Source organism: Salmo trutta, chromosome 13 (assembly GCF_901001165.1).
Source record: "Salmo trutta chromosome 13, fSalTru1.1, whole genome shotgun sequence".
Lineage (NCBI taxonomy): Eukaryota > Metazoa > Chordata > Actinopteri > Salmoniformes > Salmonidae > Salmo > Salmo trutta.
In genome coordinates this window covers 11,536,581-11,551,584 of record NC_042969.1, presented here as the reverse complement: position 1 = coordinate 11,551,584, position 15,004 = coordinate 11,536,581, and the positions used below count along the sequence as shown (strand labels likewise).

The 15,004-nt window shown below is 45.7% G+C and overlaps 1 protein-coding gene across 1 annotated transcript; it reads right to left on the bottom strand.

Annotated features, from left to right (window-relative positions):
- Positions 1 to 1,726: 1,726 nt before the first annotated feature.
- Positions 1,727 to 14,755, bottom strand: LOC115205189 (solute carrier family 43 member 3-like). Its single transcript, XM_029770914.1, has 13 exons — positions 14,600 to 14,755; positions 13,991 to 14,273; positions 13,681 to 13,810; positions 11,905 to 11,951; positions 11,644 to 11,720; positions 11,295 to 11,387; positions 11,044 to 11,183; positions 8,818 to 8,936; positions 8,519 to 8,662; positions 7,823 to 7,930; positions 7,211 to 7,397; positions 6,811 to 6,934; positions 1,727 to 1,860 (listed from the first exon to the last, which is right to left on the bottom strand). Exons 2-13 carry the CDS (start codon positions 14,175 to 14,177, stop codon positions 1,741 to 1,743), a joined length of 1,476 nt encoding a protein of 491 aa, XP_029626774.1. The 5' UTR covers positions 14,178 to 14,273; positions 14,600 to 14,755; the 3' UTR covers positions 1,727 to 1,740.
- Between the last annotated feature and the right edge of the window lie 249 nt (positions 14,756 to 15,004).

The window sequence follows — 15,004 nt, the reverse complement described above, 5'->3', positions numbered from 1 at the left end:
GAAGAAACTTTAAAAGTTCTTGAAATGTTCTGCATTTACTGACCTTCATTTCTCTTTGCTTATTTGAGCTGTTTTTTCCATAATTTGGACTTGGTCTTTTACCAAATAGGGCTATCTTCTGTATACCACCCCAACCTTGTCACAACACAACTGATTGGCTCAAATGCATTAAGAAAGAATGAAATTCCAGAAATGAACTTCAAAGAAGGCACACCTGTTTATTGAAATGCATTCCAGGTGACTACCTCATGAAGCTGGTTGAGAGAATGCCAAGAGTGTGCAAAACTGTCATCAAGGCAAAGGGTGACTATTTGAAGAATCTCAAATATAAAATATTTATATTTATATTTAGAAATAATATTTGTTTAACACTTTTATGGTTACTTCATGAATCCATATGTGCTATTTCAAAGTTTTGATGTCTTCACTATTATTCTATAATGTAGAAAATTTAAAAAATAAAGAAAAACCCTTGAATGAGTAGGTGTTCTAAAGTAGGTGTTCTACTTATAACACTTTCAAATGGCGGGGGGGGGGGACTATATATATAAAGTACGTTCATTTCTAAACCTTCGGAAAGTATTTCCGACCCCTTGAATTTTTACAAAAAAATTACGTTACAGCCTTATTCTAAAATCGATTAAATTGTTTTTTCCCCCCTCATCAATCTACACACAATACCCCACAATGACAAAGCAAATTTTATTTGTATTTATTTTTCTAATTTAGTAAAAATGGAGTTGTCATGTGCCTTTTACTGAGGAGTGGCTTCCATCTGGCCACTCTACCATAAAGGCCTGATTGGTGGAGTGCTGCAGAGATGGTTGTCCTTCTAGAAGGTTCTCACATCTCCACTGAGGAACTCTAGAGCTCTGTCAGAGTGGCCATCAGGTTCTTGGTCACCTCCCTGACCAAGGCCCTTCTCCCCCGATTGCTCAGTTTGGCCGGGCGGCCAGCTCTTGGAAGAGTCTTGGTGGTTCCAAACATCTTCCATTTAAGAATGATGGAGGCCACTGTGTTCTTGGGGACCTTCAATTCTGCAGACATTTTTTTGGTACCCTTCCCCAGATCTGTGCCTCGACACAATCCTCTCTCGGAGCTCTACGGACAATTCCTTCGTCCTTATGGCTTGGTTTTTGCACTGTCAACTGTGGGACCTTATGTAGACAGGTGTGTGCATTTCCAAATCATGTCCAATCAATTGAATTTACCACAGGTAGACTCCAATCAAGTTGTAGAAACATCTCAAGGATGATCAATGGAAACTGGATGCACCTGAGCTCAATTTCGAGTCTCATCGCGAAGGGGCTGAATACTTATGTAAATAAGGTATGTGTTTTTTTTATATATATAAATTTGCCCAAAGAATTCTAAAAACCTGTTTTCACTTTGTCATTATTGGGTATTGTGTGTAGATTAATGAGGATTTTATTTTATTTAATCCATTTTAGAACAAGGCTGTAATGTCACAAAATGACGAAAAAAGTCAAGGGGTCTGAGTACTTTCCGAAGGCACTGTATGTATGAAAACACCCTTGAATAAAAGTGACATTCTGTACTGTCACCTAATACAGTATAAAACATTTGATCTAAAATCCAAAGTGCTGGAGTATAGAGCCAAATAAAAGTTTCAGCTTCACTGTCCAAATAAATATGTAGGGGAGTGTGTATATTCAAACTGGTGTTTTAACGGAGGAGTGAGGGCTGAAATGACCGTTTGAAAGTATTTTTAGAGCTGGTCTAAGAGTAAGGTGAGTCCTTGGGTTTACCCCTCCGGACTGCCAGGCCACGACAATGCAGATAGACACAGACAGGATGGATGAAGGCCAGTAGGCTGAGTAATGTCAGAGCTATGTTCACCTGTAGAGGGAAGAGAGAGAAGAAAGAGAGTGAGGAGGTGGGGGAAGGGAGATGGGGTCACCACTCTGCAATAACTCCACTTAGAACATAACGGTAAGCTGAAAAGCTCTACCAATGGCCAGTGTTGGGGAGTAGTGAACTACATATAGTTTAACTAGTCATTTAATGACAGTAGCTTGGCGGTCATTGAAATAAATTCAAATCTTGGTAGTGTTTTCAGTAGTTAATAACTTGTTTGCCAATTTTGTTTTTTAAATGTTTTTTAATTTTTCCTTTATTTAACTTCTATGGGCTGCGGGACACACTATTCAACAGCCAGTGAAATAGCATGGCGTGAAATACAAAACAGCAAAAATCTCATAATTTCATTTTCTCAAACAATCAACTATTTTACACCATTTTAAAGATAAACTTCTCGTTAATCTAACCACATTGTCCGATTTCAAAAAGGCTTTATGGCGAAAGCATAAAATTAGATTATGTTAGGACATAAACTTCACAATAAAAACCACACAGCCATTTCCCAAGCAAGGACATGCATCACAAAAACCAAAAATACAGCTAAAATATTCACTAACCTTTGATGATCTTCATCAGATGACACTCCTAGGACATTATGTTACACAATACATGTATGTTTTGTTCGATAAAGTTCATATTTATATCCAAAAACAGCATTTTACATTGGCGCGTGATGTTCAGAAAATGTATTCACACCAAAACCTCCGGTGAATGTGCACATCAATTTACAAAAATACTCATCATAAACGTTGATAAAATTTACAACAGTTATTGAAAGAATTATAGATATACTTCTCCTTAATGCAACTGCTCTGTCAGATTTTAAAATAGCTTTACGGAGAAAGCACATTTTTCAATATTCTGAGTACATAGCTCAACCATCAAAGCAAGCTATACAGATACCCGCCAAGTTCTGGGGTCAACTAAACTCAGAATTAGTATTATAAATATTCTCTTACCTTTACTGATCTTCGTCAGAATGCACTACCAGGACTCCTACTTCCACAAGAAATGTTATTTTTGTTCGAAATACTCCCTATTTATGTCCAAATATCTCTGTTTTGTTTGTGCGTTCAGATCACTATCCAAAGGCATAACGCGCGAGCGCAGTACCAAAGATGAAAAGTCAAATAGTTCCATTACCGTTCGTAGAAACATGTCAAACATTGTTTACAATCAATCTTTAGGGTCTTTTTAACATAAAATGTTTATAATATTCCAACCGGACAATAGCGTATTCATTCAAGAAGAAAAAGAAGGAGGGGTGCACTGGCGGGCTCGCGCATCACATTTACATACATTTACATTTAAGTAATTTAGCAGACGCTCTTATCCAGAGCGACTTACAAATTGGTGCATTCACCTTATGATATCCAGTTGAACAACCACTTTACAATAGTGCATCTAAATCTTTTAGGGGGGGGGTAGAAGGATTACTTTGTCCTATCCCAGGTATTCCTTAAGGAGGTGGGGTTTCAGGTGTCTCCGGAAGGTGGTGATTGACTCCGCTGTCCTGGCGTCGTGAGGGAGCTTGTTCCACCATAGGGGTGCCAGAGCAGCGAACAGTTTTGACTGGGCTGAGCGGGAACTGTGCTTCCTCAGAGGTAGGGGGGCCAGCAGGCCAGAGGTGGATGAGCGCAGTGCCCTCGTTTGGGTGTAGGGACTGATCAGAGCCTGAAGGTACGGAGGTGCCGTTCCCCTCACGGCTCCGTAGGCAAGCACCATGGTCTTGTAGCGGATGCGAGCTTCAACTGGAAGCCAGTGGAGAGAGCGGAGGAGCGGGGTGACGTGAGAGAACTTGGAAGGTTGAACACCAGACGGGCTGCGGCGTTCTGGATGAGTTGTAGGGGTTTAATGGCACAGGCAGGGAGCCCAGCCAACAGCGAGTTGCAGTAATCCAGACGGGAGATGACAAGTGCCTGGATTAGGACCTGCGCCGCTTAATGTGTGAGGCAGGGTCGTACTCTGCGAATGTTGTAGAGCATGAACCTACAGGATCGGGTCACCGCCTTGATGTTAGTGGAGAACGACAGGGTGTTGTCCAAGGTCACGCCAAGGTTCTTAGCACTCTGGGAGGAGGGCACAATGGAGTTGTCAACCGTGATGGCGAGATCATGGAACGGGCTGTCCTTCCCCGGGAGGAAAAGCAGCTCCATCTTGCCGGGGTTCAGCTTGAGGTGGTGATCCGTCATCCACACTGATATGTCTGCCAGACATGCAGAGATGCGATTCGCGACCTGGTTATCAGAAGGGGGAAAGGAGAAGATTAATTGAGTGTCGTCTGCATAGCAATGATAGGAGAGACCATGTGAGGATATGACAGAGCCAAGTGACTTGGTGTATAGCGAGAATAGGAGAGGGCCTAGAACAGAGCCCTGGGGGACACCAGTGGTGAGAGCGCGTGGTGCGGAGACAGATTCTCGCCACGCCACCTGGTAGGAGCGACCTGTCATGTAGGATGCAATCCAAGCGTGGGCCGCACCGGAGATGCCCAGCTCAGAGAGGGTGGAGAGGAGGATCTGGTGGTTCACAGTGTCAAAGGCAGCAGATAGGTCTAGAAGGATGAGAGCAGAGGAGAGAGAGTTAGCTTTAGCAGTGCGGAGAGCCTCCGTGACACAGAGAAGAGCAGTCTCAGTTGAATGACCAGTCTTGAAACCTGACTGATTTGGGTCAAGAAGGTAATTCTGAGAGAGATAGCAAGAGAGCTGGCCAAGGACAGCACGTTCAAGAGTTTTGGAGAGAAAAGAAAGAAGGGATACATCACCAAGTCCTATTTGCTGCCCAGTAACAGGAGAAGGATGAAACACGTTTCTAAAGGCTGTTGACAGCCAATGGAAGCCTTAGGAAGTGCACCGTGACCCCACAGACACTGTAGTTTCGATAGGGATTCAAAAGAAGAACTACAATTCTCAGATTTCCCACTTCCTGATTGGATTTTTCTCAGGTTTTTGCCTGCCATATGAGTTCTGTTATACTCACAGACATCAATCAAACCGTTTTAGAAACTTCAGAGTGTTTTCTATCCAAATCTACTAATAATATGCAAATATTTGACTCTGGGCCCGAGTACTAGGCAGTTTACTCTGGGCACGCTTTTCATCCGAAAATGAAAAAACTGCCCCCTATACCTTAAAACGTTAACTATGCAAGCCAGAACAACTAGGCAATAAGACATTTTTTTTTCTTCAATGATGGCCTAGGAACATTCAGTTAACCAACTGCCTTGTTCAGGGGCAGAATGACAGATTTTTAGCTTGTCAGCTCGGGGATTCGATCTTGCAACCTTTCGGTTACAAGTCCAACGCTCTAACTACTAGGCTACCTGCCGCCCCATGTAGCAGTGTTGCTAACCAGTGTCGGGGGAAGCTACTCTGAAAATATAGTTTAAGAAGCTACTAATTAATTCACACTGGAAGAAGTTATGCTTCACTAAAGCTACCCTTAAGAAAAATATACTTTACTTATTAAAGTGATTTTGAAAAAGTAGTTCACTAACTTCCAAACTACAAAATATGATATCTAAATCTGAAATGTCATAGACAACAAATAACAAGAACAAATCACCCTGGAGTCAGATGTTAACAGAACGTGTAATCACCCTGGAGTCAGATGTTAACAGAACGTGTAATCACTCTGGAGTCAGATGTTAACAGAACGTGTAATCACCCTGGAGTCAGATGTTAACAGAACGTGTAATCACCCTGGAGTCAGATGTTAACAGAACGTGTAATCACTCTGGAGTCAGATGTTAACAGAATGTGTAATCACCCTGGAGTCAGATGTTAACAGAATGTGTAATCACCCTGGAGTCAGATGTTAACAGAACGTGTAATCACTCTGGAGTCAGATGTTAACAGAATGTGTAATCACCCTGGAGTCAGATGTTAACAGAATGTGTAATCACCCTGGAGTCAGATGTTAACAGAACGTGTAATCACCCTGGAGTCAGATGTTAACAGAATGTGTAATCACCCTGGAGTCAGATGTTAACAGAATGTGTAATCACCCTGGAGTCAGATGTTAACAGAATGTGTAATCACCCTGGAGTCAGATGTTAACAGAATGTGTAATCACTCTGGAATCAGATGTTAACAGAACGTGTAATCACCCTGGAGTCAGATGTTAACAGAACGTGTAATCACTCTGGAGTCAGATGTTAACAGAACGTGTAATCACTCTGGAGTCAGATGTTAACAGAACGTGTAATCACTCTGGAGTCAGATGTTAACAGAACGTGTAATCACTCTGGAGTCAGATGTTAACAGAACGTGTAATCACCCTGGAGTTTGATGTTAACAGAATGTGTAATTTAGTCTCTAAAACACAAAAACTATGTATTAAGTGAGAAGTAGGCAGGTGTGATGCCGAAAAAGAAAGGAAATTCTTGCCTACTTCACCCATATTTTTTGGGGGCCAAAAAAGTAGTGTGTAGTTCAAGTAGTTAGCTACATCACTACATGGCAAACAAGTAATGAACCACTGAAAACACTACCTAGATTAGAATTTAGTTCAACTACCACCAAGCTACTGCAAAATGTAGTTAAATGACTAGTTAAACTACCTGTAGTTCACTACTCCTCAACACTAGGAATTTCCTTTCTTTTTCGGCATCAGACCTGCCTACTTCTCACTTAATACATCGTTTTTGTGTTTACTTCGGCTAAATTACACTTTCTGTTAACATCTGACTCCAGAGTGATTTATTCTTGCTATTTGTAGTCTATGACATTTAGATATGATAATTTATCACAAAGTAACTTCAGTAAATTAAACTAGAGTTTTCTTAAGGGTAGCTTTAGTGTAGCTTGACCTCTTCCAGTGTGAAGTATTCGGTAACTTGTTAAACCATATCGTCAAAGTAGCTTCCCCGACACTGCCAATGGTAAAGGTAGTATATCTGGTCATTCTAACGACAGTAGCTCCACTCACGTATAGTGGGTCTCCTCCCATCACTCCTTTGACCAGGATGAAGCAGGGGTACTGCAGCAGAGAAACCACTGAAGACAGAGCCATGGCCATGCCATACAGCTTCCCAAAGTGACAGGGAGGAAAACTACACAGAGAGAGAGAGAGAGAGAGGCAAGAGAGATCATTTAATTTATTTGTTACTACGGTACAAAAGTATGACACTAAGAAGGTGTTGGCGTCTGTCCATGCTCCCCTTATCCTGTTCCATTTTGTTTGTTATTGCGAACAACTGGTGTGTGTGTGTGTGTGTGTGTGTGTGTGTGTGTGTGTGTGTGTGTGTGTGTGTGTGTGTGTGTGTGTGTGTGTGTGTGTGTGTGTGTGTGTGTGTTTGTGTGTGAGTGTGTGTGTGTGTGTGACTCACGCAATGCTGATGAATGCTGCATGGCCTCCGTAGAGGAAGGATCGGTTGAGGACCTGCAGGATGAAGGTGAGGTACTGGAGGGGGAGGAAGGGGGTGGAGGCACAGATGGAGAACAGGACACACTGCAGCGCCGTCAGGGTCAGGGAGAGCACCGACGCACGCAGGTCTGCCTCCTTCTCACTCACTCCTACACACACACACACACACACACACACACACCAAATACACATACACCAGACATATACAGTATGTACACACACAAGAAACACATGTACACACACAAGAAACACATGTACACACACCAAACATACGTACCCACACACACAATGACGCAAATCTCTATTCAATTCCGTCTTCTCCAGGACATTTCTACGCCACCTCCGACACTACCACTTCCCTTACCCCCCTCCGAGCAGTAACGTAAAGTCAGAGGCTCTTCAAGCCAAATGTTCCTACAGTAAAATGTAATAAAAACATACAAAATCTGGAGAAATACAAATCTGACGCTGGTACGAGTCTAAAAACGGTCTTAGTGTGTTTGGTTTGGAGTGTGAGTGTGAGTGTGTGAGGTTTCACGTGTGTTGTAGTAGTGAGTATAGGTGAGGTTGGTACCGGGGGTCCTGGGCTTGCCCTTGTGTCGGTCCATGATGAGGCCGTTCCAGGGGGCACACAGCACCCCACACAGCTGGGTCACAGCAAACGCATTGGTGTACGTGCTCACTGCAGGGACAAACAGAGCGGAATAAGGACATGCTTAAAAAGAGAGAAGGGTAGCACTTTAAAGTAAATGTCTGTGAACATCTACCTTTTAAAAGTCAATATTATGTTAACTCATTCCAAAATAATGTTGTTGACTCATCCTATACTTGTATTTGTGGCCAAAACATCAATTGGAGAAAAAAAAACACTTTAAAAAAACCCACCTCAAACTATTTTCTCAAACAGACCGTTTCAAAAATGCTTGCTATTTCCTAATAGAGGATGATGTCATCCACCTGAGAAGGATGAGCTGGCCATTCAGCGGTCTACTCACATGAATATTTTTAATGACCTCTATACGCCCACACCATTCCAACACAGAAAAGCTGCTTTTTAACATACTTAATAAATTAAAAAAATTGGAAGGAAAACGATTAAAGTTATTGTAATTAATTATACGTCATATTTCATAGAAATCTGGAAACAATGGACAGTAATTTTAAAATAAAGGGTAACACTTTAAGTCAACTTTATTAAACACCAATAAGATATTTATAAAACGTTTAAGACTGAACTATAATGCCTGTCAATAGACAATTGTGTGCGTACCCAGAGAGGTTTCTCCCTGGGTCAGTCTCTGCAGCATGGGGTTGAGTGTGCCGATGAACAGGTAGTGCCTCAGCTGCATGACAGAAAGCCACACCAGGTGCCAGATGAAGAACTTGGAAAGGAAACACTCCCAGAAAGTAGCCACTGAGAAGAGGAGGGGTTAGAGAGGTCAAATCAGTTTTAAATTCACATAAGATTATGCAATTGTAGTGAACAAGGTCTGTACGGACAACTGATCCTGAATATTTGGGACCAGGGAACGAGCAGAGCTGATATCAAGGTAACCTAAATCTACACACCTTTCTCTGCGGTCTCCTTGTTAAAAGGCATTTCCTCCGTGACGATATCCCTCTGCATGTTGCCATTGGCTGCTGCCTGCTCTGGGCTGAAGGTCTTGGCCTGGCCACAGCTCTTCATCCTGTCACAGGAAGTAATGGCAACACTGGTTAGAGTCACACAGGGAGGCCAGACAGACCAGACCTACAGGGGGTGTTGCTGGGGGTCTCTAGTATTTGTTGGACCTTCTTCTAAGAGCAACAAACATTCAGCAGACATTTATTCCCTTCTGTCCCTGGGTCTATTTTCTGTCCAGCCGCTGTGCTGTGGAGGGGGGAGGGATGTGTTCTTACCCGTAGGTGTAGCCCTCAGGGAGGGGGTAGGGGATGTGTTCTTAACCGTAGGTGTAGCCCTCAGGGAGGGGTTAGGGGATGTGTTCTTACCCGTAGGTGTAGCCCTCAGGGGGGGTAGAGGATGTGTTCTTACCCGTAGGTGTAGCCCTCAGGGGGGGTAGAGGATGTGTTCTTACCCGTAGGTGTAGCCCTCAGGGGGGGTAGAGGATGTGTTCTTACCCGTAGGTGTAGCCCTCAGGGAGGGGGTAGGGGATGTGTTCTTACCCGTAGGTGTAGCCCTCAGGGAGGGGGTAGGGGATGTGTTCTTACCCGTTGGTGTAGCCCTCAGGGGGGGTAGAGGATGTGGTCTTACCCGTAGGTGTAGCCCTCAGGGGGGGTAGAGGATGTGGTCTTACCCGTAGGTGTAGCCCTCAGGGGGGGTAGAGGATGTGGTCTTACCCGTAGGTGTAGCCCTCAGGGGGGGTAGAGGATGTGTTCTTACCCGTAGGTGTAGCCCTCAGGGGGGGTAGAGGATGTGGTCTTACCCGTAGGTGTAGCCCTCAGGGGGGGTAGAGGATGTGGTCTTACCCGTAGGTGTAGCCCTCAGGGAGGGGGTAGGGGATGTGTTCTTACCTGTAGGTGTAGCCCTCAGGGGGGGTAGAGGATGTGTTCTTACCCGTAGGTGTAGCCCTCAGGGAGGGGGTAGGGGATGTGTTCTTACCCGTAGGTGTAGCCCTCAGGGAGGGGGTAGGGGGGGGTAGGGGATGTGTTCTTACCCGTAGGTGTAGCCCTCAGGGGGGGTAGAGGATGTGTTCTTACCCGTAGGTGTAGCCCTCAGGGGGGGTAGAGGATGTGTTCTTACCCGTAGGTGTAGCCCTCAGGGGGGGGTTAGGGGATGTGTTCTTACCCGTAGGTGTAGCCCTCAGGGGGGGTAGAGGATGTGTTCTTACCCGTAGGTGTAGCCCTCAGGGGGGGTAGAGGATGTGGTCTTACCCGTAGGTGTAGCCCTCAGGGGGGGTAGAGGATGTGTTCTTACCCGTAGGTGTAGCCCTCAGGGGGGGTAGAGGATGTGTTCTTACCCGTAGGTGTAGCCCTCAGGGAGGGGGTAGAGGATGTGTTCTTACCCGTAGGTGTAGCCCTCAGGGGGGGTAGAGGATGTGTTCTTACCCGTAGGTGTAGCCCTCAGGGGGGGTAGAGGATGTGTTCTTACCCGTAGGTGTAGCCCTCAGGGAGGGGGTAGGGGATGTGTTCTTACCCGTAGGTGTAGCCCTCAGGGAGGGGGTAGGGGGGGGGTAGGGGATGTGTTCTTACCCGTAGGTGTAGCCCTCAGGGGGGGTAGAGGATGTGTTCTTACCCGTAGGTGTAGCCCTCAGGGGGGGTAGAGGATGTGTTCTTACCCGTAGGTGTAGCCCTCAGGGGGGGGTTAGGGGATGTGTTCTTACCCGTTGGTGTAGCCCTCAGGGGGGGTAGAGGATGTGTTCTTACCCGTAGGTGTAGCCCTCAGGGGGGGTAGAGGATGTGTTCTTACCCGTAGGTGTAGCCCTCAGGGGGGGTAGAGGATGTGTTCTTACCCGTAGGTGTAGCCCTCAGGGGGGGTAGAGGATGTGGTCTTACCCGTAGGTGTAGCCCTCAGGGGGGGTAGAGGATGTGTTCTTACCCGTAGGTGTAGCCCTCAGGGGGGGTAGAGGATGTGTTCTTACCCGTAGGTGTAGCCCTCAGGGAGGGGGTAGAGGATGTGTTCTTACCCGTAGGTGTAGCCCTCAGGGGGGGTAGAGGATGTGTTCTTACCCGTAGGTGTAGCCCTCAGGGGGGGTAGAGGATGTGTTCTTACCCGTAGGTGTAGCCCTCAGGGGGGGTAGAGGATGTGGTCTTACCCGTAGGTGTAGCCCTCAGGGGGGGTAGAGGATGTGGTCTTACCCGTAGGTGTAGCCCTCAGGGAGGGGGTAGGGGATGTGTGTTCTAGGTAGCAGGAGGAAGGTCCTGACCAGGTGGATGACGCCACACGCAGCCAGGAAGAGGAAAGAGGCACGTAGAGAGATCCCAACCTCAAATAGCAGCTAGAGAGAGACACGAGGGATGGAATCACCATCATCATCATCATCATCTTAATTAACTCATGGACAGCTACCAACTGATAGTCTGTGGACGGGTGTGTTTAACAATGTTACCTTGATGATGAGGAAGAGGGCGGAGGAGGAGTCGAAGGCACCATTGTAAAGGGTGATGACGGTGGAGCGAGTGGAACCAAACAGGTTGCCTATCTACAGGGGGTCACAGAGAGGGGAAACATAACTCGCTGGGCCTGAGTGTCTGATGTTTCTCATCAGTACACACCACAGACTGACAAAACCCCCAGGTCAAACGGAAGCAAATGTATGGCCCAAGGCAAGGTTGTCCATGGTTACATCAAGGGTATGTTCTCAGTCCCGGTCCTCTTTGTTTACTGAGAGAACCCTAAGGACTGCTGTGTACATGACTGATGTTTATTCAGGAGGTCATAAATATGAGAGGACGGACCTGCGTGTTGGTGACCAGAAACAAGATGCCTCCCACAGCGATGAAGGAAAGCGCCGGGAAGAGGAGAGAGGACAGAGCTGAGAGAAGAAAAAAACAACAGACTTATCCCTCTTGAGACCTTGCGAATTGCTGATGAAAGTGTAACGATCTTTTCAACTGTTGATAAAAAATATATCAAACTCCATGTTGTTCGAGTAAGCTGTGCCATCAAACCTGTTTTTCTCAAATAGTATTACACTATAGAAAAGTCAAGGATTTTACCTGAACTTGAAAAGGCCACAAACAAGGCACCAGTGGTGTACAGTGATCTGTAGAATAAGAATAAGTGACCACAACCATCATGTGAATTCAACCAGGCGTGCGTGCGCACCCACCCACCCACCCACCCACCCACACACACACACACACACACACACACACACACACACACACACACACACACACACACACACACAGAGGCAGGGGTTAATGATGAAACAGACTCAGGTTTAACTCTAATTCTTTCCCCTGGTTCTCTCTCCTACTGTCCTAGTCCTGTTCTGAGAGCATTTAGCCTATTCTACTGTGTTTCCTGGCCCTCGCTAGGAGGTGCAGTTCCCATCTCTACCTCTCTCTCTAGTCTCCACTCTATTTGCATTGCTTCTCTTTTCATTTCCCCTCTACCCATAGCAAAAACATCTGGAATGGCTTCTGATTGGCTCAGCCAATGTTGTTGCGGCTTTGTAATCTGTGGCTATGAAATGTTGTTCAGTAACTGGGTCTGTGCCACATTAACCCTGGTTGGCCCATTCCAACCCCATCAGCCCCGAGCTCAACCACACTCTGAACAATCACAGTCACCATAACTCCCAGCCCTCGCTCCTTTCAACTATAGCTCTAAATCTCTCCCACCCTATAACTCTTCCACCTTGTCCAACTTCATTCATCTTTCTTAGTTACTACACAACTTCTCCATTTATTTCACATTCCCTCTTTCTGTCTCTGTATGGCACCTCCACTCTCCGTCCATTCCTAACCTCTGGCACTCGTTCTCTGGCTGTCACATAGACACCACCCCCTGGCTCTGCCTTGCACCGTCTCTTGGCACTAAGCGCTGAGTCCGATCTACTCAAACAAGAAACTAGAAGCTGGAAGCCCAGACAACTCACCCCCGTCCCACCACTTTCCCTTGGGCTCGCTTTTCAGTCACTATATCTCTCATGTCCTTCTGCCTACTCTCTCTCTCTCTTTCACTAACACACACACACACACACACACTTTGCCTTTCCCTTGCTCTTCCCAGAGCTCACTCCACATAATGTGAACAGACATCCAAGTGAAATAACAGGATGTGACAGCCAGAGAACGAGTGACTTAGCACTGGAGAGTACACACACATGCTTTATACAGTCACTTAGATACCAAAACTAGGGAGAACGATAGACAGGGACAGAGAGAGAAACTGTTGGAGAGAGTGGTAAACAGAGAGACAGACAGAGGGTTCTCTGTCATGGCTAAGGCAATAACAGCAGATGGGATGCTTCATAGATCTGTCTTTCTTTGACGGTCTCTGTCTAACAGCCATGAAATCAGCCACATTAGGTAGCACAGACGAGACACAAAGAAGTCTCAACTTCCATGAGATTAGGCACTTATTAAAGCCTCATTAACTTTGAACAGATTCCTTAACATTTAACAAGACTTCATTGTATACCGTCTTCACGTAAGGCCAAATCCTTGAGGGCAACGCAAGGCTGAGCGCAAATTAGTGGCTGAGATCAACGGAAGACTTGCGTGTTAAGATAAGACAAGAGTTAAGTTAAGATAAGACAAGAGTTAAGTTAAGATAAGACAAGAGTCATGTAGCTGGATTCAGTACCGTGTTTTAGTGACAACACTGCATTTGACTGTTTTACATTCTCTCTGCCAATTGTCTCCTGCCAGATTGTTATCGTTACTACAATTGACATCTAACCATCAATCATGGTTGAATATAGGTTATGAACCCTCTGCGGCTTAGTGATGCTTTATAATATGTTTATTTAAAAAAATACTTACATTCCCAGCAGCCTGGCTACCATGGTGCCGAAACGGTCGAACAGGAAACCATTGGGCAGCAGTAGAAAGTTGGTCATGAAGGAAGAGATGGTGAAGATGAGGGAGAACTGTTCATCCTGACCACTGCAGTCTGAAACACATGCGCGCGCACACACAGGCAGTCAGAGAGCTGTCAGTATGGACAGGTGTGTGTGTGTGTGTGCATGAGATATGTATTTGTATTGTAAGCTCTACTGTGAATTCCCCCCCAAAAAATGCTACATTTGAGAATGTGCTCCAAACCGAACGTTGAGGCATCTCAGACACTGACCTAGGGATTGCATTCCATTGACCCCGGGGATGTTGACACACAGGTAGCTGAAGTAGCCTTCTGTCTTCAGGACGAACACCAGGGAGGCCCAGCCGAACACGACCCCCGCAAAACAAAGGCACTCCAGCAGCCCTGTGACCAGGGTCAGCCACCTCCGCAGCCCTGCCCCTCCCTCACACCCGAGCATGGTCTCGTAACGCGCACACACACACACACACACACACACACACAGCGCCCGCAATTTCACCCTCTCTCTTTTTAAGCTTCCCTGGTGGTCACTTCACTGAAGAGAGAAAACAAGAAAAAGAGAAAATCAGGACTGAGAAGAAAAAATAAAAATAAAGATCCTCTCTCTCCTCTGAAAGTGCTTTCAAATGTCAATGACTCTCTTGAATGCCCTTTTTGAATAGAATATAGCCTAAATAATGCTTTCCTGTGTCGTTGTGACGCCTGGCCATTGCATTTTGCTGCAGTCGTATTGAATGCAAACATAGTAATACTCCAACACCGCCAAAGAAACAAGACACATAAAAAAAAGAGACAACTGACCCACTGCAGCATTCATTATTTCATTTATGTGGAAAAATGAACCCTCACTACATTACTCACGGTTCAGAACAATTCCCCCAGCCACTCATATGAACTCCTTCTCTCTCTCTTCTCTTAACTCTCTTTTTCATACTTTATTATAAGCCTTCCTTCCACCCAGTCTCCCCTCCCTTCAGTTCAACCCCTCCTCTCCCATAAATCCCTCGCGCTCTCTTCACAGGAAGTGATATTGTCGGGGTCGTGTCTGAATGCGTACACATTAAATGTGAACCCTGGTGTACCGGACAGCCCCGCGGATGCCGTGGTCAAGGCTAGGATGGCTCCGGTGTAATGAGTGGCGCTTACTCAGGTGTTCAGAAGTGCGTATCAGAGCGAGAGCCTAATGCTTCTCAGGTACTTCTTTCGGAGTTTTAGTTTAACCTCTCCGCAGAAGCGAGTTACAGGGATGGTAAAAACAGCTTGGTT

What these genes read in the sequence shown, in the direction of transcription:
- LOC115205189 (XM_029770914.1), bottom strand. Translation starts at nt 14,177, where the DNA reads ATGCTCGGGTGTGAGGGAGGGGCAGGGCTGCGGAGGTGGCTGACCCTG. An exon ending in TGTGGCCTTTTCAAGTTCAG is followed by an intron (nt 11,721 to 11,904) that starts GTAAAATCCTTG and finishes TTCTTCTCTCAG; the next exon opens with CTCTGTCCTCTCTCCTCTTC. An exon ending in GGGCAAGCCCAGGACCCCCG is followed by an intron (nt 7,398 to 7,822) that starts GTACCAACCTCA and finishes GTGTGTGTGTAG; the next exon opens with GAGTGAGTGAGAAGGAGGCA.